This window comes from Chlamydotis macqueenii, chromosome 16, assembly GCF_036417535.1.
Source record: "Chlamydotis macqueenii isolate bChlMac1 chromosome 16, bChlMac1.mat, whole genome shotgun sequence".
Classification (NCBI taxonomy): domain Eukaryota; kingdom Metazoa; phylum Chordata; class Aves; order Otidiformes; family Otididae; genus Chlamydotis; species Chlamydotis macqueenii.
The window spans coordinates 4,182,155-4,204,069 of record NC_141571.1 but is presented as its reverse complement, the minus strand read 5'-3'; the positions used below and the strand labels follow the sequence as shown (position 1 = coordinate 4,204,069).

General features: G+C 53.1%; 2 protein-coding genes across 2 annotated transcripts; one reads left to right on the top strand and one right to left on the bottom strand.

The window, feature by feature from the left end:
- Positions 1-212: 212 nt before the first annotated feature.
- On the top strand, positions 213-18,497 carry MYBL2 (MYB proto-oncogene like 2). Its single transcript, XM_086761068.1, has 15 exons — positions 213-222; positions 881-1,019; positions 5,091-5,184; positions 6,329-6,400; positions 6,789-6,881; positions 8,564-8,784; positions 8,944-9,100; positions 9,832-10,101; positions 11,062-11,448; positions 13,024-13,163; positions 14,120-14,219; positions 14,855-14,968; positions 15,494-15,610; positions 15,847-15,993; positions 17,739-18,497. The coding sequence occupies exons 1-15, from the start codon at positions 213-215 to the stop codon at positions 17,865-17,867; spliced, it is 2,190 nt and encodes a 729-aa protein (XP_086617194.1). The 3' UTR covers positions 17,868-18,497.
- On the bottom strand, positions 1,513-2,265 carry LOC147598691 (uncharacterized). The gene has a single exon (XM_086760318.1). The coding sequence runs from the start codon at positions 2,263-2,265 to the stop codon at positions 1,513-1,515; it is 753 nt and encodes a 250-aa protein (XP_086616444.1).
- Positions 18,498-21,915: the final 3,418 nt, after the last annotated feature.

The window sequence follows — 21,915 nt, the reverse complement described above, 5'->3', positions numbered from 1 at the left end:
GAGAATACAAGCAGCTCCCTGTTTGCTGTTTGTCTGCAGGGCCATGCTGACAGCTGAAGTGAAATAACAGATTTTTCACTGAATGGATGTTTTGTTTTTTTGGCCAGAAGCTCTAGTGTGAAATGCATGCAGAGGCAGTAGCTTTCTTCTCTCTTTCAAAGCTCTCCCTTTGGTGTTTAAACTTTTTGTAAACAGAAGTGCTTGCTTTGGTCATGGAATATGGTACGCACAAAGTATATGGCTGACTGACAGAATTTTTAAGGGTGAGGGTTTTCAAGAAGTGAGGCTGGGACACTGGAAGGTTAGGCACACGGCTAGACGTGGAGTTTATATTTCAATGAAATTATTGCTGCAGTTCACAAAAAGTGGTTCCAAGCAATTCTTGCAGCTTTCCCTTTTTTTTCTCTTTGTCCTCTCATGCAACCCAGCATGACTTCTTGTCGCTTCATCTGTCCCTAAAGAGGGATATTGGTTCTTCAGCAGTAAATGCCCTGGAAAGCTGGTTTTACGAAGTAACCCTCCGTGTCTTTGTGGCAGCTGTAAGCAGTGATGCGAGAGGAAAAAAGGGAAGGAGAGCAAGCAGCTGTGTAAGGCTGGAAGCTTTAATAGGAGAGCAAGAAAATTTCTAACGGGGTGGGGTGCGTTTGGGGTGGGCTCGTTTCATTTTCGGCGGATCAGGCTGTGGAAGTTGGGGAGTCCACTCTCGCTGCGGTTCTGTGCGTCGGCAAATGCTGGCGGTGCGGAATTCCTCCCGCTGGGACGAGGAGTAAAATCCTGCCTAACGCTCCCGGCGGGAGGGGCTCGGGAGGCCGGCGGGCGCTCCCGGGAAGCCGCTTTCCTCCGCCGCCGCTCCCCGGCTGTTTTTCTCCCACCGTGCCAGAAGAGGGATCCCCTGCTCCGCCGCCGCCTCCCTGCCCGCGCCGCCAGCCCCGGAGCCTCCGCCATGGCCCGACAGCGGGTGCCGGGGCCGCGCTCCGCCGCCCCTCTTTCACCGGGACCTCCCCGCGCCCCTCTGCCAGGTAACGGGGCTGGGGCGGCGGCTGCCGCGAGGTCGCGGCCCGGGGCTCGGCCATCTTGTCTCGGCGTCTCGCCGCTTCCTCAGCCGGGCCGCGGAGCTCCGTGGCGGCCCCGCAGCGGGCGTGGGAGGGGGGTTCCGTGTTCGCGAGCGGGGAAGGGCTGGAGGCGGCTGCTGCCGGTTGCGTTTCACCGGCAGCCGGGCCTGAGAGCGGCTGGAGCCGGGCCCGGCGGAGCTCGGGCACAGGCCTGGCCGGCAGCGAGCATCAGAGACCAGAGGCAGAGTGAAATTGATATCTTTATTACATCGATACAAAAGACAGAGATCGGGGAGGAGGGGGAGAGCCAGGAGGGCTGCTGCTGAGCCGGTGTTTGCTTTCAGGGGCTGCATCCACAGCCTCGGCGTCGTCCACCGGGAAGCTCCATCAGCTTCCATGCTGCAGCACAGAGGGTGGCTCTGCACGGTGCTCGGGCACAGAAGATCCCCGGGCAGCAGCATCACAGAGCCTGGTGCAGAAACACAGGGCCGGGCTCCGGATCGCTCGGCTGGGTCTCCACGGTGGCAGACCTGTGGATCAGCGTGGGGTGCCTCTTGAAGGTGCCGGGCCAAGCCAGAGGAACGGCTACAGAGGTCTCCAGGGATGATGTGTCAGGTTTGGAGCATCCCAGTAACCTTAACTCCTCGGTGCTCACATCAAGGGACAGGCTGGTGTCCAGGGGGGCTTTTATTGCCGAGATCTCCCATCTAGGTGCTGGTGTCTTCCCAAGGGTTGAGAGGTCGCCCATGAGCTCAGTGCTCTTGGAGAGCAGGCTCTCCAGCAGCGTGGGGTGCTTTTCTTTCTTGCATGGCGTTGAGGTGTTCTGCGATGCCATGTCCATCAGGCAGCCAGCTCTGCTGAGGTGCTCAGACGGAAAACTGGACACATCAAAGGCAGCCTGACCGTGGTGGGCCTTGCAGAAGCAGACAAGACTGAGGTCAGAGATGCCCTGGGTCAGGTTGTGCAGGTCAGTCTTCACACAGCTGCTCAGAGACTCTGACTGCTTGACAACACACAGAGAACTGCCTTTTGTTGCGTTGTCCAAGTCCATGAGAAGCTCCCAGGTGTCTGTTTTGGAGGCACTGCTAGAGTCCATGTAATAGCTGCGGACAGGAGAAGGATGGGTATGGCTGGAGGCCCCGGCAACAAACCCATTTTCTAGGATTTCCTTTATGGTCAGGATGCTGGTACTGTGTGTCTTGGTGGACAGCATGGTGCAGAATCCCACCGCTGTCAGGCTTATGGAGACCAGGACGTCCCTGTCAGAATAAACGTGTTACTGTTAATTACTGCTCGCTAGCAAGTTGTGGAGTTAGAGTAGCAGTGCTGCTCTCTGCAAAATCCTGCCTCAGGCTTGCTCAGGGGAGTGAGGAGCTGAGCGGGGTGCAGGGCAGGTAGGTGGGCATCCACCCTCTCATTGTCTTCTAGAGCAATGTAATTGCACCACAGGCTGTTTATTGCTTGGAGGTCATCATGGACCCTCCCTAGACTTGTATTTATTCAGCCTCTGCCTGCATACCACCACTCTTGGCTTTGTACAGGGCGTAGAGTCTCCCTGAACCTCTCCATCTGCTAGTGGTACTGAGATGGAGCTGGTTTTCCCCAGAGATAAGACACTTTATCCTTGTTCCTCAAGTCAGAGGGCCACTAACCCCAGTTAGAATTGAGTCCTTTGTGAGGGAGGCACTAAAACCAGGCTAGGTTAGGATGGGAGAGGCTGAGGAGCAGTTCTCATCTTTAGTCCATCACAGGGTAACCCCCACTCGCAGACTTGTGGGGTCCCACAGCCCACACAGGGCACCAAGGAAGGGTCCTCAGGGACAGGCCCTCCTCGCAGGTCTCGTCCTGCGTGTCCCTGCCTTCTACTCCTCGGGCAGAGGGATCAGGTCAGGGAAGGCAGCTGTTGTGGTCTGAAACCATTTTTACACTGAATGCATTAAAAATAAAGCTAAAAAGCTCCTGAATTTACTGTAAAGAGGGCCTAGGTGGTCAGTCTAGGAGGAAAGTCCTTAAGAGGCTGAAGTACTTTTTCCTTAAAGACAATTTGTGTAAATTAGTGTGTGAAAAATACTAGGGAAATAGAAAATACATATTTAGAGGGATAGACTAAAAAGCACTACTTACCTTCAGCTCCTCAAGAGACCTCCCTCAAGATCTTGATCCTTTTTTTTTGCCGGTATTACTTACAGCAGTTTTATAGCTGCGGTAATTAATTAGCAGGCTAATTTCCTAATTAAGCTAGTTTGGGAGAGGGAGGGGTTTTTGTTTGCTTCTCTTTAAGCGTGGGGCAGTGAGTGAAGGTAAACTGGGTCCTGCGAGGGGTGGGCTGTGTTTGTAGCCCGTCAGCGGGCAGCCCCGGAGAGCAGAGGGGTGTTTGCGGGAGCCGTGCTCCTCTGCTGCAGGAGGATGATGAGGCACGGAGCCTTCCTGCCTGGACACAGCGCTCAGGGAGGGTCCCCAACACGGTGACATCTCTTGAGTTTCGTGGTGTTTGCGGTGAAACGATGACCCTGAGCACGCGTGGGCTGAAGGCGGGTGCTACAGAGGTGTGGGCAGCGGCAGGTGTGTGTGGAGGACAGGAGGAGCGCGGGGTGCGGGTGTACAGTGTCCCGGGGTGGTCAGCACAGCTGTCACCGCGCTGGCTGCGCCTGTCACCGCGCTGGCTGCGCCTGTCACCGCGCTGGCTGCTCCTGCTGATTCTTCTGTCCCGCTTTTCGTGCGCGGTGTGACACTGCCACTGCCCGGCCGCGGGGAAGAGCTGAGCTTTTCCATGCTGACGAGCTTCAGCACTTTCCCTTCTCTTCAGCGATTTCTCTCCTCTCCTGACCGATTTTCCTTCTCTTTTAGGAAGCGCCAGACCCCGTGGACCCCTGGAAGTGCCATGTCCCCTGTGCTCCGGGGACCCCGTAGCACACCCCTGGAGCCAGGGGCGCTGCAAAAGCAACCTGGGGAAGGTGGCTGAGCGTAATGTGCTTCTTTTTTTTTTTTTTTTCCTCTCCCCATTTTGATAGGAGGCGGCTGCCGGGGGTCCCGTGCCCCATGGCCGCCTGTGGCCTGAGGTGACCACAGCGGTGACACGGCAGAAGCCAGCTCCTTCCTGGGGGGGAAGGGGGGGGGGGAGCGGGTCTCGGCGCACCCCAAACCCGCCCAGAGCAGCGTACCCAGGAGGGGCTGCAGTGGTTTGGGGACGGGTAGAGGTGACCCGAGGTGGGGAAGGGGGGACTTCCCCGGGGGCGGGGCGGCCCGGCCCGGCGGGCGCCCTCCCGCGCGCGCGCGCCTCTTTGTGCGGGCGGGAGGAGGCAGCGCGCATGCGCGGCCCGGCCCCGCGCGGGGGGTGCCCGCCGTTGGCGCGAGATAGGAAAGTGCCGCCGCCCGGCCCCGCCATGGCGCGCCGCAGCCGCGGGTGAGTGCGGCCCCCGCCGCCGCCGGGCTCGCCGTGCCGGCCCCGCCGGGGCGGTGCGGGGGGAAGGGGGAGTGCGGGGACCCCTCGGGGGCTCCTCTCCGCCGCACGGCCGGTTCCCGCTCTGGCCGTTCCCGCTCTCCGGCGGGGCCGGGCTCGGCGGGCCCCGCTCGGCTCCCCCGGGAGCTGGGCGCGGGCCTGGCTTTGCCCGCTCGGGAGGAGGGGGGTGAGAGGGCAGGACTGGGGGTCCGGGTGGGTGAAGTGCGGAGCCCTTTGCTGCCGCTCTCCCGCGCTGGCTGGCTGCTTCTCGCGTCCCTTCTCTTGTCCCCGGCGATCGGGAGGCCGGTGAGCTGTAACGAGGGGAAATGGTGCCGGTCCCGAGGCACAAAGCCCTCCCAGAGGGTCTGAAGGGAGCAGAAATCAAGAGGAATGCTCCTTCCCCTGCTCTCTGCAGCGTAAAAATTGCTAGGACATGCCAGGGACCCCTTTAAACCTGGGGTGTCTGAGTGAATGGCTGTGGGGTGTCAGGGTTTGGTGCTGGGAGAGACTAGGTCTGGAGCTCTGCCCTGTGCGGGGAAAGTTCCTCCTTCTGCTGCGTTTCAGAGGTAGAAATTACCTTTCTTTATCCATCCCTTTAGTGAGGACCAGGATGAGCTGCATTGCCAGGATACGGACTCAGATGTGCCGGAGCAGCGGGATGGCAGGTGTAAAGTCAAGTGGACACAAGAAGAGGTGAGTGAGAGCCTGGTGCTTGCTGAGAGCAGGTGCTTTGGAGTAACCTCTGGCATGGCACCTGGGGCTTGGGTGGCTCCGCCCCAGCCATCTCCCAGTGGCCATGACACCACCTCCTCCTGTCTTGCTGCTAGAGAAAACCTTGTGTCTGTTTTGCTGGTGTGATTTGAAGTCTTAATGAGGTTCGGAGGTTCAGGGGAGTTTGAAGTGTAGCCTGGAGAGCAAGAGCTATGTCCACTTTAGCTTAAGCATGTGAGGCATCTGCAGCCTGCAACACTATTGTGAGCAAAGAGGGGTTCCAGAGGATGGCTGAGGCCTCCAGCAAGCTGAATCATGCAGTGGAAATGTCCTCCCTTTTCTGTGGCAAAAGCAGGGAGCATTGAGACTACTGGTATCATGTCTTAGTCATCCTGGCTGAGAGCCTGAAATTAGTTGGGATATTCTCTTCCCTCCTCCCAGTTCCTCCATCATCTTTTTTTTCTGTTTGAAAACTACAAGATGTTCTGTCTCCCCTGGGATCTGAACACTGAGAAAGATGGCTTTGTGCAGAGATCAAAGCCTTGGGCTTGTATTGGACAGGGAATTATTTCCTGCCTCTGTTTGCCCAGCCAGAGTGCACCGGCAAGGACACCTGTAGTTGGCTTTTTGTGATCTGTAAAAGTCGTCAAACCTAGACTACAGCAGAGTTCATGAAAGAAATGCTGTAGATCCCAGTAGCACCAAAGGCCAGTAGACCACTGGGCTGGTGGTGATACACTATCCGGTCAGCTTTCTTGGCCAGGCCAAAGTGGTGGCTGAGCTGGGAGGTGGGCTGTCTGGTCAGGGTGTACTGGGGCTGGACAAGCAGGTAGCCTTGACCACAGGGTTTGAAGCAGACCATACTAGGACAGAGCTGAGCTCTTGTTTTGTACTCACTGTATGAGCTCACCCTAGTACAGACTCCAGAACCAAATGGTCTGTTGCAGTTGGGCTCCATCCACTGGAGTGCTGCTAAGAGATAGTGTGAGCTGCCTTCCTCCCCTGAACGCAGAATGCCAAAAAAAATGTGACAGTTCAAAATATCTAGCTTGTTTTCTTGATGCTGTCAGCCCAGCGGTGCCTGTGGCACGTGTTCTCTCAGCGTGGATGTCTTTGTTCTTTGCAGGATGAGCAGCTGAAGATGTTAGTAAGACATTACGGGCAGAATGACTGGAAGTTCCTGGCCAGTCACTTTCCTGTAAGTGACCCCTTGCCCAGCTGGGAATCATGGTGTTTGCATGTTGCTTCTTGTGCTCACTGCACTGATTGTCTGTGTGTGCAGCACCTTGCACTGTGGGATTCTGTTCTGTGGCTGCAGCTCCAGGCTGTGAAACGGTGCTCCTTCAGGGCAGGGCGACATCCTTCTTGGATAGAGGACTTTAACGGGCGAGTCTGTTGGAGCTGGGATGAGGAACTGAGGTTCCTGTTCCCTTTTTCCACGCCCAGTGCCCCAGTCATAGTCTATATTCTCCATGTGCTTCTGTGGATTTTCTGTGGGACAGCTTGGTTGTGTGCAGACCGCTGTTGTTGTTGGGGCTTCTGGAGCCTCTGGTCTAACGCGTGGCTGTTCTCATTCCTTTTCCTAGAACCGCAGCGATCAGCAGTGTCAGTACCGGTGGCTGAGAGTGTTGAATCCAGACTTGGTTAAGGGCCCTTGGACCAAAGAGGAAGACCAAAAGGTAAGTCAGGGCCAGGAGTGTTGGACTGTGACTCTGCCGAGAGGATGGAGATTTCAGACTCTTGGATCTTTTTCTAAACTGTGGGTAATTCTTTCCCGTGGTGGATACCTGTGAGAGCAGCACTCTGACCTGTTTTGAGCAGGCTAATGCAGCTGTGGTCATGAGGAACAGAAGCAAGTCTAGGCCTCCTCAACTACACACCACCTCCCTTTCATACAGCACTTCTACATTTGGCTGCCAAAGGAGAGAGCAGAAAAGGGATTTGACAGATCTCCGCTTGACCTGGCCATGTTGGACCCAAGAGAAAATAAAACTGACATTTCCTGTGCAGTGGACAGCCCGAAGTGGGTGTCTGAGGCTGGCTAGTTGAATCATGACTTCTGTGAGCCTGTTTCTCTGCTGATTCCAGAGTGAGCTGAGATGGGCTGGCTCAGACTCATCATCTTGATGTGCTTAAGAAAAGCTGGAACAAATTCCAACTTCTGTGAAGATTTTTCTGATACAAAATGTCCTAGTTTGTCAGATTCTATGTAACACTTCTGCTACCTCATTATTTTTTTTTTCTATTTTGGTCCCAGTACAGACTTGCAGTCCCTTTTGCCTCTCAGCTGTGTGTTAAGTCAAGCATGTCCTGAGGAAGCTCCTCATTATGTCCTTCCACCTTCCTACAGCAGAGCAGTTGTGCCTGCTTTCCCCTTCCCTTTACATGCCCTGACTCTGCAAGCCTACCTGTGCTGGCCAGGCTGGGCTCCAGCTTTCTCTTGCTGATACTGCACATTGCTCCTTGGCCTGTGCCTGCTTGGTGTCTTTGGTCCATTTTTCTGTGCTTGATGGTCAAGACTCTGCAGTAGGGACGTTTGTTATGGGCTAAGAGCGCTGTGAGCATCACTGCACCTGCACCTTTCATCTGAGCGCAGGTGGCCAGGTTGGAAATGCTCTTTGAGAATTCTCCAGCCTCCTAAGATTTTGACGGGCTGAACGTTTCAGGCAGTAGATTGTTTCGTCCTGACCATGCCATGAACATATCGCAGGGACTTGGAACAGATTCCGTGCCCAGAAGCATTTGTATTGAGCCTCAGGTGGAAAGGACAAAGACCTGGGTGAAGGGGAGGTGGCAAAGTGGATGGCTCTTAAGTGAATCTGGCTCGTTTATGCCATGGACATCTCACTGTGCTAGTGGGGCCTGGAGTGGCAGTCCTGGCACGTTCTTAGTGTGTGTAGCACACCAAAAAGTTGTGCCTCTGAACCAGTGGGCAGACAGTGCAGAGCTGATGGGGACTGCTGTCATGCGGCCAGGTCCTCCACAGGCGGGAGGGAGGGCAGAGGAGCCTTGGAGCATGTGGGACCTGGCCCTTGCTCAGGAATGGGCATGTGTTTCTAAATCTGAGCCCTTCTTCCCCGGTCCACCTGCCATTGCCACCCCATCTTCTGTGACTGGTTATCTGCATTCAGAGATGCCATGTGGCAAAATTTCTGCATGGAAACAGCTGAATTGTTGCTCTCACGAGTGTTGGTACACCTGATTGTCAGTTCTGGATCCCTTCAGCTTTTTCTTGTAGGAGAGTTTCTCTGTCTTCCCTTACCTGGTTCCAAGAGAGGTGAAGAACAAAGCCTGAACATGACTGTATTGACCTTGCCCTCCTTTATTCCATTTCCTTATTTCTCTCTCGCTCTCTTCAAAGGTAATTGAACTGGTAAAAAAATATGGCACCAAACAATGGACCCTGATAGCCAAGCACCTGAAAGGGCGGTTAGGGAAGCAGTGCCGGGAACGCTGGCATAACCACCTGAACCCTGAGGTGAAGAAGTCCTCGTGGACAGAGGAGGAGGATCGCATCATTTTTGAGGCCCACAAGGTCCTGGGGAATCGTTGGGCGGAGATTGCCAAGCTGCTGCCTGGGAGGTAGGAGCTCTTTGCTCACTGTTGCCTTCACAGCTGGGTGGCCTGTGGAGATCCATGTGTTGGGCTCACAGGACAGAGCTGGAGAGCATGTAGGAGCTGTTAGCTGTGCTTTAAAGCTGCTGTAAATGGTGATTTGTGTTTCCTTCTGCTTCTCTGCAGGACCGACAATGCTGTGAAGAATCACTGGAACTCCACCATCAAGCGGAAGGTGGACACAGGAGGCTTTCTCAATGAAACTAAGGAGTCCAAGTTGTTGTACTTGCTTGTGGAGGTGGATGACAAGGAGAGCCAGAGCCAAACAAGAGCTGAGAGCCAGGTACTGCACCAGCACGTTTGCAGTAGGCAGCTGGGTCAGTCTCCTGCTCTGCTAATGTATCTCAGAGCTGCTCATCTACCCTTCTGCTGCCTCTCATGGTGCCTTTGCTACAGCCTTGTGCCTACTTAGACAGTCTGTGCCTTCTCCAAGAGACTGACTCTTGGGAAGTCTCCCTCCAGGAGACAGAGGTGTAATGTGAGCTCGAGTGTGTTATCCGGGTGAAGGACAGTGGCCTGCTAGTGCTGCTGTCTTGCCAATCCCAGCATCAGGTCTGGCTTGGAGACTGAAGCTTTTTTTTTTTTGGCTCTGTTGTGCTGTTGCTGGTGAGAGAAGGAGGCTGCTTCAGATAGTGTGCAGGGTGTGGTGAAAAGGTGTTGTGTTGTGTTCCTTTCCTTTTTTTTTTTTTTTTTGAAGAAAACATAGTCTTCAAAGGCAGGCTCTTGGAAAGTAGGAAATGCAGAATAGTGCTACCTGCTCAGCCTTCTCCTGGGACATGGTTAAGTGAAATCTTCAGTTAAAGAGTCCTGTGCTCGTGTTGCGTGGACTCCTGCTCAGATGATGTGTGGGACAGAGCAGAGAGGAAGAATGGGGATGTGAAACAAACTGAATGCCAGGTAGCAGAGCAGGCAGAGCTGAATGTGTCTAGGCACCCTTGCTTTTTGTCCCCAGGACCTGACTTTGTTCCCTTGGTTTCTACTAACGGCTGGACTTTCTTTGTTTTATGCGCAAAGACCGTCCTGCCGAATGGGCCAGCCAATATTTCTGAAATAAAGGAAGAGGATGTCAGCGATGAGGAAGTGACGGGTGTGCAGGAGTTACCCTCGGAGCTGCCAGCCGTCGAACTGCCAGAGCATAATGCTGAGGGGACCTCAGATGATGCGGTGCCTGAGGATCCCTCTTCATTTGTCACATCACCGTACAAATGGGTTGTTGAATCTGCCAACTATTTGTACCCAACATCTGTGCCAGCCTTCAATGAAGCTCTGGACATGATTGAATCTGTAAGTAACAGACTCTTGCCGCTCTAGCTAATGTAGGGAGACTGATCCCCATGCTTGTCCCTTGAGTGAACTTTGGGAATCACTGTGCTCATCACTGTGGGCAATCCCGTCTTTCCACACCTGCCTGTATTGCTCTGGGCTTGCACGTTCCCCCGGGTCAGTGTCCCTATGGATGGGCTCTGCGGGTGTGGGAGGCTGTGGATGCTGGCAAACCTGATCTCAAGCCCTCCTTTATCAGCCAGAGAGTCCTCAGCTCTCCCTTTCTTAACAGTTCAGGCCCGTGCTCATGGACAGAGCACTTTGCCATCAGAGGGCAATGTCACCGCAGCCCCCGCCCTGCCTGAGGAGGCTACGAGCTGATTATCTGTGAAGTATCCACTTTGCATGTGTATAGGGGGCAGAGAGTCTGTGCCCAGGGTTTAAGGGCCCATCCGGCCCTTAGGGGCCTGCTTGTGTGGTACTTTGAGTATGGGTGGGTTGAGCTGTGAGGCAGCTGGTCTCTGAACTGGTCTAGTTATTTTTAATCCGCTTCCAGTACTGGGCGTTACAGCAGAGCCGTGTGTCCGGCTATATTGCCGTGCCCAAGGCTGTGCTTTGGTTTGGGAGACAGGCGCTTCAGCCAGCCCCTGTCCCCAGCTGCTTGTTTTGTCCCCTCTGTGTGGGGGTGCAGCTGTTTGTGCAGCTGTGCTGTGAACTGAACTGGAAAACCAACCTTGTGTAAATAGAAAAATCTGCCCTAAACACAAGCAGCAGCTTTCAGCTGGGTCACTTCCCTGGTGTGGTTCTCAGCTGTGCTGGCAGCAGAGAGGAGGAGGAGGAGGGCTTGGGCTCTCTTCTAGGCAGGCTTCTTGAAAAAGCCGGTGCAATCTCACACACTCACTTATTTCACCTCCCAGTTATCCCCACATCTGCACCAGCTTTCTTTCCTGGGCTGCCTCTGATGGTTTTTCTTGTGTGCAGGACCCAGATGGGTGGTGTGACCTGACCCAGTTTGACCTGCCTGAGGAACCCTCCGCTGGCAGCAGCAGCAGCAGCAACAGCCCCGTGAGGCAAACCCCCAGCAAGCCAACCACGTCCCTGCCCAACGTGACCGAGTACCGCCTGGATGGCCACACCATCTCTGACCTGAGCAAGAGCAGCAAGGGGGAGCTCATCCCCATCTCTCCGCACGCAGAGGTGAGCTTTGGCACGCCGCCCTCTGTGCTGAAGAGGCAGAAGAAGAGGAAGATCTCTCTCTCCCCCGTGACGGAGAATGCCACCAGCACAAGCCATTCCTTCCTTGATTCCTGCAACAGCATGACGCCCAAGAGCACCCCTGTCAAGACGCTGCCCTTCTCTCCATCTCAGGTACGGAGCAACGGCAGAGCCTGGTCTGTGCTCCTCTGCTTGGGCTTGGTTGTGAGCAAATAAGCATCTTAGCGTTCTGGCTACTTGCCTTAATGCCATGTATTCCCATCAGCGCTGCCAGCTTTGTGTTTCTCCTCCCCTGAATGAGGCAGTGCCAGCGCACAAGGTGTGTCTCTGCCAAACCAAGGCACAGAGCTGGCTTCTGGCACTGCTTGTCTTCAGTGCTGCCCTTCATGTGGGAGCAGCAGCCTGTGTCTGCCCCTGGGAGCGCTTGCAGTGTCGGCGAAGCCCAGCTGCCCTGTGTGAAGGGCAGGGTATGTGCTGTTTGTTAGGAAGGAGCACCACTGTGCAGGTGTACATGCCTGCCAGCTCCAGGATTGCTGGAGAGCACGGTGCTTCTGTCCCCAGGGTGTTGCTGCCCCAGCTGTGGGTAGCAGAGCGGCAGCAGTGAAAAGGGGCTTACCCTGTTCATTTCCAGTCATGCGGGACGCGGGCAGACTCAGCAGCACTTGCCTTGTGCGCGTCTCTGAGCTGCTGTGCTTAGGAAAATGCTGCTGGGCTTGCCTTTGCAAAAGGGGCTCAGGATCTTTCAGCCTTTGTCATGACTCCTACAGTGTGCGCATGCGTGTGCACATATGGTCTCCAGCACAAACGCGCATCATCTTGGAGCACTGTTGTGTTCAAACCTACTGTTGTCTTGTGCACTGGTGTGGTGGAGTTCTGTCTGTAAAAACAGAGCAAAGGCTGCTGCATTGCTGTGTTCTGCAGCACAGTTCCCAGCTGATCAGACAGTGTCTATCCTGGCATTCCAGGCCTTTATTTCTGCTGTTACGTTGCACGTGGGAGAGCACCACAGGATAGTCTGACACTCAGGTTCAGGTAGACCTTGAATGCAAGGCCAGTAAGAACTGGGAAATCAGAGTGCGATCTGAAATGGGCGGCTCTGCAGAGTGTAAAAGGCTGGAACGCCTGGAGTGAATGTAAGAAGGCGAATGGCATGTCCTGCCTTTCAGGCTGAGCTTCAACCATCAGTGACTGTAACACGCACCACTCCTTTTCTCCTGATAAATCCTTGAGTACAAACCTTGTTCCTTACAGGAGTGAAGTTGTCACTTACAGCTGTCGTGAGGTAAAATCCTAGCAGAGAGAGACAATTTGTCATTTTCTCACAGTTTAGGCTGAAGACAGCTCAATGCAAAATCTGCTAATTTGTATGCTGTCGTGTTACATGGTGGCATCACACCTTCTTCACCATTTTCCTTGGCCTCCAGTGCAAGGAGAGACTTCTCTCCCATCCTGTAGCTGCTTGTAGTCATATCAGCTCATCCCTTTTGGGAAGTGAATGATCCTACAGGTGTGAGGCACCTCCTGGCAACTTTCATGTGTGTGTTCATATATGGGTCTGTAAGAGTCATCCTGGTTTACACTGGGACAGATCCCTCTTGTGCCACTTACTCTGGGAGGATTGTCCCTACTTCAGGTTTTCCGCCGGATTTAGGAAAAAGTAATATCTTGTGGTACTATGTTGGGATGCTTGAGACTGAATGTCTTCTCTTTCTTTCCTGTGCTGTGCAGTTCTTAAACTTTTGGACCAAACAGGATACACTAGAACTGGAGAACCCCTCTCTGACCTCCACGCCTGTGTGCAGTCAGAAGGTGATTGTCACCACCCCTCTGCACAGGGACAAGACCCCTCTGCTCCAGAAGAACTCAGCGTAAGTCCTTTCCTCCTCGTCCTCCCCATCCCCACCTGAGCTTTTTTCCTTTTCCACACAGGAGTCTGATGCAATTCAGACATACTTCCCTCAGTCCTTCTACTGGCACTACTGGGAGAGGAGCAGGGCAGGCTGAGGATTTCCTTAAATTGGTGTTTCCTCCCAAAGACAGCTCCTCCCTGAGCTGCAGGGAACAACTGTCCAGGCTGACTGGGGCCACAGCCAAGCGACCACCATTGTGCTCAGCTGCTGGGTGGGCTGTTGCCTTCTGTGCACGTCTTTGGGAAATGTTGCCGTGCTGTGAGCTCTGTGCCAGCAGGGAAGGAATTTGATTTCCTCAGCAAGAGCTGTTCAGATCCATCCCTTCAGCTCTGCACGCTCTGCTTTGCCTGACCTGAGGGGGGTGCTCCAGGACGATGGTTACCTAAGGCACCCAGGCGGGTGAGAAGGGGTGGACTGGGGAGGTGCTGGCTGTGCTAGCAAAGCTGCTCTGTGGCTGGCATGGTCCAAAGCAACTCCCCTCTCCAGGTGATGTGAGCTGGCTTGGCCGCTCTAAGTGCATTTGCACTTCTCCTGGTCCAGCTATGACTGTCACAAGCCCAGGCTGAGCCTGAGCAGATCTGCCAGCAGAAGCATTGCAGAGTAGCGCTGGCCCGCAGAGCTGGGTGTTGCCTGTCAGGGTCCTGTGCTGCTTTCTGACAAGGGTGCTTGGTAGCTGGCAGAGTGGAGCAGTTTAGCTGGCACGTCTGAGGGATGCTTTCCTCACTAAAGGCTCCTCCATGCCAGTTTGTCATGCCTGCACCCCAGGAACAGTCCAGCCACGCAGGTGGCTTCTGCTGCTGCCACTTCAGACTCTGCAGGTGGCTCGTGTAACGAGAGGGCTCGGAAGGACAGGGGTTACTTTGCATGGGTTACAGCATGTCTGATCCTTTGTCTTTCCCGCTCTCTGCTGCCAGGTTTGTCACACCAGATCAGAAGTATGTGGTGGACAACACACCTCACACCCCAACACCTTTCAAAAACGCCCTGGAGAAATATGGACCAATTAGACCTCTGGTAAGTACTGGGCAGGTCTTCTGCTTGCTGATGGCAGAAACATAACAAACGCAAACACGAGGTGGGGTAGGTTTCAGCAGAGCTGTGAGCCAACTGTGCCATAAACTACAGTTTGGTAGTGCCAGGCTGAGATGGGAGGGATGAAAAGGACCACCAAGAAGTTCACCACTAAGTCATGGTGAACAAGTCATAGTAAGTAGCAACAGGACTTTTAACTCCTCTGTAAACCAGCTAAAAATGCCAAAAACTCCCCTTGAATTGGGCTGCAGTGCTTGGCTACTGATGACCTTGAGGAAAAGCAAGGAAACAATCTGCCTAGGCATGCCTGGGGAACTGGGTCTCTTAGCGTGGGTGTTTTGGGGATGGCAGTTTCTGGTATCCTGGGCCTTCTGTGCATGCTGGTCTCTTGATGGCACATTTGAGGTTCAGCTGGTAGCAGTTGCTCATGCCTGGAGATCCTATAAATCTGTCAGGCTAGCAGAGATCTTGTCGTATCTTTTCCAGCTGGGAAGTAAATAAGTCATCTTTATGTGTGGGCGCCCCAACCCCATTATCCCTTGTGAGACATACTCATGAGTCTGCCCAGCATACAGATTTTGACTGCCTTGTGCTCTCTTTCTGCATTTTCACACCAGCCCCAGACTCCTCACCTGGAAGAAGACTTGAAAGAGGTGCTCCGAAGTGAAGCTGGCATCGAACTTATCATAGAGGATGATGTGAAGCCTGAAAAACAGAAGAGGAAACAAGGGGTGAGCTGATTTTGCATCTAGTACCTGCTGCTGAGCTGCCCTGTGCTGTTAAAGGGTGCTTTGGCTGGCTTTGTTCATCCTGCTATTGATGCCAAAAAGTTTTTGGCCCGTAGCTGCTGTCTTTTAATCCACAAGAGGTGCCTGAGGCTAAGGCCTTCTTAAAATACTGCTGACTGTATCCTAGCTCATGCTAAATACAGGGCGTGCTAGAAGATGCCGTGTCCCTAACTCACAGGAGAGACCCATTGCACACTGGGAGCATCTGTGGCAAGTTGGGCTCCCAAAAGGCTGTGGGCTATTGGCTTGGTTCTTTGGTGGCCTTCCTTTCCTACTGAAAGGGGCTTCCTCTTGTACATCAGTGGCTCTTCGTGCCAGGAAGAGAGCACTGGAGGCTTCAGCATGTGTTCTGAGGTGCTGATACAATGCAGACCTGAGGCGACAGGGGCTTGATGTGCGCCCTAGCCCCTCAAGATGGCAGTTCACTGGGTTGATTCACGCTGACGCTTGTTTTTCTGTGTCCCACAGTTGCGCAGGAGTCCTATCAAGAAGGTCCGGAAATCTCTGGCCCTGGATATTGTGGATGAAGATATGACGCAAAATATGCCTGCCCTCCCCAAGACTCTGTGTTTCAAAAGAGCCCAGGTGAGAGGTGCTGTGCTCGGAGCAGGAGCAGAGCTGGCTTCTGCTCCAGAGAAACCCGATGCAGAGCAGTGGTGGCAGCTCTGCTGCCTGCAGCTGCCTTTGGACAGTACATGCGAATGTAGATAAAGGGCTGAATTTGTTAGCTGGCCTTTTGGCCTGGCCAAATATCAGCACTGTTAGGGCAAATTAACTTGTTTCCTTATATCTTTCTTTTTTTTTTTTTTTCCCCTTTGCAGCCTGTGAATTTCCTGTCGAGGTCCCTGAACCTTTCCTCCTCGAGCAGGAAGAACGACAGTGGTTTGCTCAACAGAGCCTTCGTGCAAGTGCAGCCAGAGAAAATGTCCTACAGGAAGATGCCGAGCCATTTCAGACCACCAGCACTGGTAAGCCCTGCAGCCACTGCCCTCCTAGTCAGGAGTTTAGCTGGTAGTGCAGCCCTTGTCCATGCTCCTCAGGAGGAGGAGGGAGGGGATGAAGATCTGCACACTCCTGCATAGGCATCCTTTTTTCTGTCAGGTTTGCACCCAGGTTTGGAGCTGCTTGGGCCAGAAGTGCCACGCTACAGCTCCCTCCAGGCTCTTTGCAAACCTGTCCTTCTGCCAGAGCCCAAAGCCCTGGGGCTGATCAGAGCCGTGGCCTGCTTGTTTGGCCCCAGATTTCCTCATGGGAATCCACATCCTGTCCCAGTCCATCAGGGAATTGAGAGGGTTGACCCAGCAGTGAAGTAAACTTAGCTTTTTTCCAGTGAGCACTCCTTCAGTGAGCAAAGCAGGCTCATCATTTTGCCTCTCTGTGCATAGCAAGTGTGTGAAGTGCTGTATAAATGCCAAACAAAAAGACTTTTCCTGTCTCTCTGATTTTAGGGTGTTTCTAGGTTGTGATGAAGACTGTGCCATAGGCAGCATAGGCTGGCTTTATACTGCCAGAATACCTGGCACTAGAGAACAAATACGCTCTGAGGCATAGACGTGCTCTCCTTAAAATCTTCACCACTTGGTGTGTTTGCGGGCAGAGCGCTCTAGTAGAGGAGTATCCCTGCTCTGTTAGGCAGCGTGGCTTAAATAAGGGGATTTGGACTGTGATTTTGCAGGCATCTGCTTGGACCAAGTTGTGGGAGTGGTCTGATAGCTTGAATGAGGATGGAAATACGTGTTCTCCTTGGCAGGGGGTGAAACTGCAACTGGGCGTGAGTGTGGGGGTGTTTTTAGAGCCTAGGTACGGTGGTGTCTTCACTGAGCAGCCTTGGCTCAGCCTTCCCTGAACGCTGCAGCAAGGAGGATTGCAGCCATCCCTGGGTTAGAGCTGTCTGCTGTGAGAGCTCTTTCTCTGACAAGTTGCTTCAGCCAGAGTAATTCCTTCCCCTTCTCAAAATAAACCCTACTTAAACACATCCATTTCTCCTCCTGTCCCAGGCAGGGTCGTGTTGCTTCGAGAGCTAATAGATCCATATAAATAAAGCTTTGGGAGTGACTTGAAGGAGGCAGTAAGGCAGCTTGCATGGTGAAAGAGTGCAGGTGTGCAGCGAAATCCTCATGCCCAAAGACAGTAGAGCTGCCTGCGATGTTGCTGGGCTCTCGGGATTGATTGTGCCCGACTGGTGTTGCCAGCAGTGGCACACCTGATTTTTCAGCTCTTCCTGTGTGCCACAGGGCCCTGCGGAAACTACAGGCACCAAGCTGCTGTGAAGGATGGTCTGACCAATCTAGACCTGGGGCTGGCTGGTCGTGTAGGAATTGAACTGGTTGGGAATAAACCCCAAAGCTGTTCTTCAATTCCTTCCATCCCTCTGGAGTCCCTTCAGCACAAGGAGCCTTAGTGGGTTTGTGCTTTGGGGTTTTTTGTCCAAGCCCAAGTAAGGGAAAGCCCTGAGAAGGCGTTTGGGCTGTCCTGAAATGGAGCACTCACCTGGGAAACTGCTGAAAGCAACTCCCCTCTGCTAGAAGTGACCTCGGTGTGCAAGTTCCTCTCGGTTACAAGACAGGTGCTCCTAAGTCTGAAATGCTGTTTCCCTTGGGTAGCAGATAGTTGTAAGCTTTATTTATTTTTGCAGTCTTTTTAAAACAGGATGTCGACATTATGTTTGTCCTCTCCTCTAACTGTCATACACATGCTGTCTTTCCCTCTGTAGATGACCAGGGCTTGGAAAGCAGTGGCCTGTGGTGGAACCCGAGACCAACTCTTCATGCAGGAGAAAGCTCGACAGTTTTTGGGCATGTTGAAGCAGAGTCACACATCAAGGACCTTAATCTTATCATGAAGGATTGTTTTGCTTTTTAATTTTATTATTTTTAAATTTTTTTTTTATAAATGGAGGGGAGGGAGAACCACAGGAATATGTTGCCTCTGCCAGGCCATAGTGTGTGTGTGGGGATTTTCCCCTTCTGTTCCCAGGTAGATCTGTATTGTAATACTTCGGGCTAACTGCTGGCTAATGTGTGGGATGCACGTTTTGGGACCATTACAGAAAAGCAAACGAGGGAGGGTGGAGAGCTAAGAGCAAGACCTCTCTCTGCAAGACCTGGGTTCTGCAAAAGTAGAAGCACGCAGCCTTGTTCCGCCTTGGAGCAGCGTGTGCCGCGGGTGGTGGAGACCGGCCGTGCCTCCCTGGATTTTGTGCTGGCTGCTCTGGTACCTCAGGAATGGCTTTTGCGAAAGTTCCTGCACATCTTGGTTTCCCCTTCCAGCTCTCCCCAAGGGCTGGAGTGCTCCCCCCTCGCTCTAGGAGGAGGAGGGAGTGTTGCGTGCTCGTGGGAGACGTGCTTTGGGGTGACCTGGCCCCCTGCTCCCCGCGGGGCTGTTCTGTACTGCCGAGCCACCAAAGGGGAGCGGCGGGCGCCTCTCCCCAGGGCTGTGCTCTCTCTTCAAATAAACGATGGTGCTAACATCACCCTGTCGCGCGGACTCTGACTCTGCCCGCAGCCTCACGGTGCTTGGAGGGAGGCAGCGCTGTGCCGGGGTGGCGAGATGCAGCGAAGCGCCAGTTTTCCTGTGGGATCTTTCCTTTCCTGGGAAATGGCTGAACTGTTAGCCTCTCAGTGTGGGCGAGAAGGGATGGTGTCCTGCCTTCCCCCTTAGTTGTTTCGTCAGCTGTTTAGAAATTACTTTGATTCCCTTGTGGGAGGATGGGATCTTAGCGTGGCTGGGATCTCTGCGAAACTGCGGGAGTGGATGGAAGCTGCAGAGAGCCGTGGCCTGGAGAACAGCAGCAGGGGTGGGTGGTGTAGCAGAGCCTCTTCTGACCCGTTCCTTTGGAGCTAAAGCTGCATCCGTGTAGCTGTTTCAGTGCAATAAGAATTCACCCCTGTGCCTCTTAACAGGATCGCTGTCCCCAGTCCCTTTGCCTGGTGGAAAAACAGAGCAGGGCTGTGTAAAACCTCACTTCAGGTGGTGGCTTACATTGGAAATAGGAGTCCAAGTCCTTACTGACAAACTTGTTAATAAAACCTTGGATCCTGGGAAAAGAGGGAGTTTTAGAAACCCAGCTCGTTTTTCATTTCTACAAGCTCAGGGCTGAAGCAAGTCCATGAAGTCATTTTTATTTCTGTTTCTCAGTGCTGCAATGTTTACTTTGGAAAGACTGCTGGGACCACTTGTCTACAGCCTGGCTTTCACTGCATCCATTCTGTTGTTATTTTAAGAGAAATAATCATAAAACCATCCCTCTCTGCTCAGGTTTTAGTTGACTCGGCCGTTCCTGTGCTAGGTGGCTACAAAACCAAGCCCAGAATTGCCTTTCCTTCCTGGAGCTGACGTGAGCTGGGAGCTGGGAGCAGGCTGGCTTGCTGGAGAATAAATCGGTGCGTGAGCCTGGCACGCGTGTTTGGGAGCTGCCTCTAAATTAGAGGATTACGAGGCTGAGAAGTATTAATTGCTGCTCTGATGCTGTAAATCCAGATAGCGCTGGGTGTCCTGCATTGCAGAGCGCTTATGAAGAAAGATCAAGGTGCAGAAAAATACTGAGGAGAATGAGTAAGGCCTGGCATGGTTAATGAGTAAAAAGACAATTAGCTTTTAATTGGAAAATAGAGCTCCTTCTGCTGTGGATGTTACCAGCCTGGCTCGGCTGTCCTGGGGCTTGGGAATAGGCAGGTGTGGGGAAAAAAGGCCCCACTTGCTTTGTTTTTCTGTTAATTTGGATGTTCTGCTTTATTTCTGGTAAAAACCTCGTAGAGGTTGAACTTCCCAGTGGCTGTGGAGCTCCTGGCTGGAGCTGGGGGCTCCTCTGTGTCCCTGGCTGTGCCGTGACCGTTGTCCCTTCAGAGCCTCTGCAGTAACCCAGCCCTCTCGACCTGCACAACCCTCATTCACAAAAACAAACCTGGAAATTTAATTTCGCTTTAAATGAAAGACCGGGATGAGAGAGTCCCAGCAGGCTCTGCTGTGTGGGAGGGGAGTCCCCTCCCATGGCCCAGCCTTACTGGAAAGCTGCAAAAACCCCAGTTTGCTGCTTTATTTTAAACTTTGTATTTGCTTTTGGTATTTTGCATTCCACAACGGAGCAGGCGACCCCTTGTTTGAATCCAGACATGGAAAAAGGATGGATATTTGGCAGAGATGAGAGGGGAATAGCAGAGCTGGAGCTCCTGGGTCATGGCAGTGCCCAGACTGCAAGTGGGATGTTGCTTCCAGCTGGGAGAAGCCTTGGAAAACCTGGGGAATGCAAAAATACTGGGGTAGGGGGGGGGGGAAAAAAAGGAGAGGACATCCAGGGTTTTTTTTTTTTTTTTTTTTTTACTGGTAGGGTTTCTTCCAGATGGTGCCTGGGTGGGCAGTGGTGGGGCAGAGTGGTGCTGAGCCTGCACAGCTCCGCAGCCAGCATCCTGCGAGCCGCTACGTGTCCCTCAAAGTGTTCTTGGCTGCTGGGCTCGTTCCTGCTGGTTGGAGGGATTTCGCAGCCTTTTTATCTTGTTTTCACAGCTAATTCTGCTGAAACGCTGTGCTAAGAGCAGCTTGCTCACAGGGGGATTTTTTTTTTTGGCACGGCATCCATGGGGAGAGCTGTCCCTGCACGTGGCCGTGGAGGGAGGCAAACAGTGAATCCAGTATTTTTTTTTTTTTTCCTATTTTGGGCATTTCCTGTAACTAAAGGAAATAAAAGGCAACCGAAGTGATGCACCCTGTTTGCGGCTCACCCGCGAAATCAGCCCTGGTGAAGCGAGAACTCCGGCTGCACCCGATTTCCCATGGGTGGCTAAGTTTGAGTTGGTTACACTTCGATAGTGTCTCACGAGCTTTATCGCAGCTCGGCGCAGGAAGGGACCCTGTGATGGGAGGGGATGCTGAGGTCGGGGTGAGCGGCCGGGGCTTCTGCTTTGCCAAAAAACGCCTTGACCCTGGGGATTACTCAGAGCAGCAAAGTGCCTCCTCTCCCGCCTTTGCTTATGGTATTTATTGAGCAGTTGCTAAGCAATAACCTCGTAAAAGTTCCCGTGTGCTTTTTGTGACACTCTTAACCGGTGGGTTTAGAGGTTTAGGGAGTTAAAAGGACAGTTTTAGCCTGGTAGACACACACTGAGGATCAGCTGAGCAGCTCCTGGATATTGCAAGAGGTGGTGACCACTCAGGTAAAGGACTGGCTGCAGCTGGAGAGGACACTAGTTGTGCTTTGGAAACGTCAATTTTTCTTTTTTTTTTTTTTTTTTTTTTCCCCTCTGTTTCTGGAGTGAGGAAACTGCAATTCTTCATCTCCACTAGTGTGGAATAATAAAAGATTAAAATATGGCATGAGGTCGGGGAAAACAGTTTGCTGTGAAAATTGAAGGTTTCGGAGTGAGGAAATGAATATTTCCATTTGGAAAGATGTTAGAAAAGAGAAAATTCAGGGAGTTAAACCCCCCTATTTTGAAAAGACTCAGCAGAACTGCCCGGGGGATGAGCCCAGGCTCAGCTCCCCGTGCCACGGGCAGCGTCTGGTGCGTAGCTGGCAGCAGTCAAAGCCGTCACCTGCGGCTGTGACCTGGTGACGTACTAGCTTGTGAAAGGCAAATTTAATACTTGTTGGGGTTTTTATTTGTAAATTTATTCAAGTTTTGTATTTTTTTTTCCAAAATACTAGATTGGTGTTGTAGGAAAATAAATAGAAATTGCATTCCTAACTCCCCTAGGTATTTTTTTTGGTTGGTTTTTGGAACTCTAACCCGAAGCTTTGGCGTGGAGTGAGGCAGCCAGCCCAGGGGGAGGGATGCCTGGGATGCCTTACATCCCATCGAGCTGGAGCTCGGATGCAAAGCCCGGGGCACCGAGCCGTGTTTTTACCCTCCTGCCTTTGCAGAGGTATTGCAGCGCCGGCGCTGGGGCCGACGCTG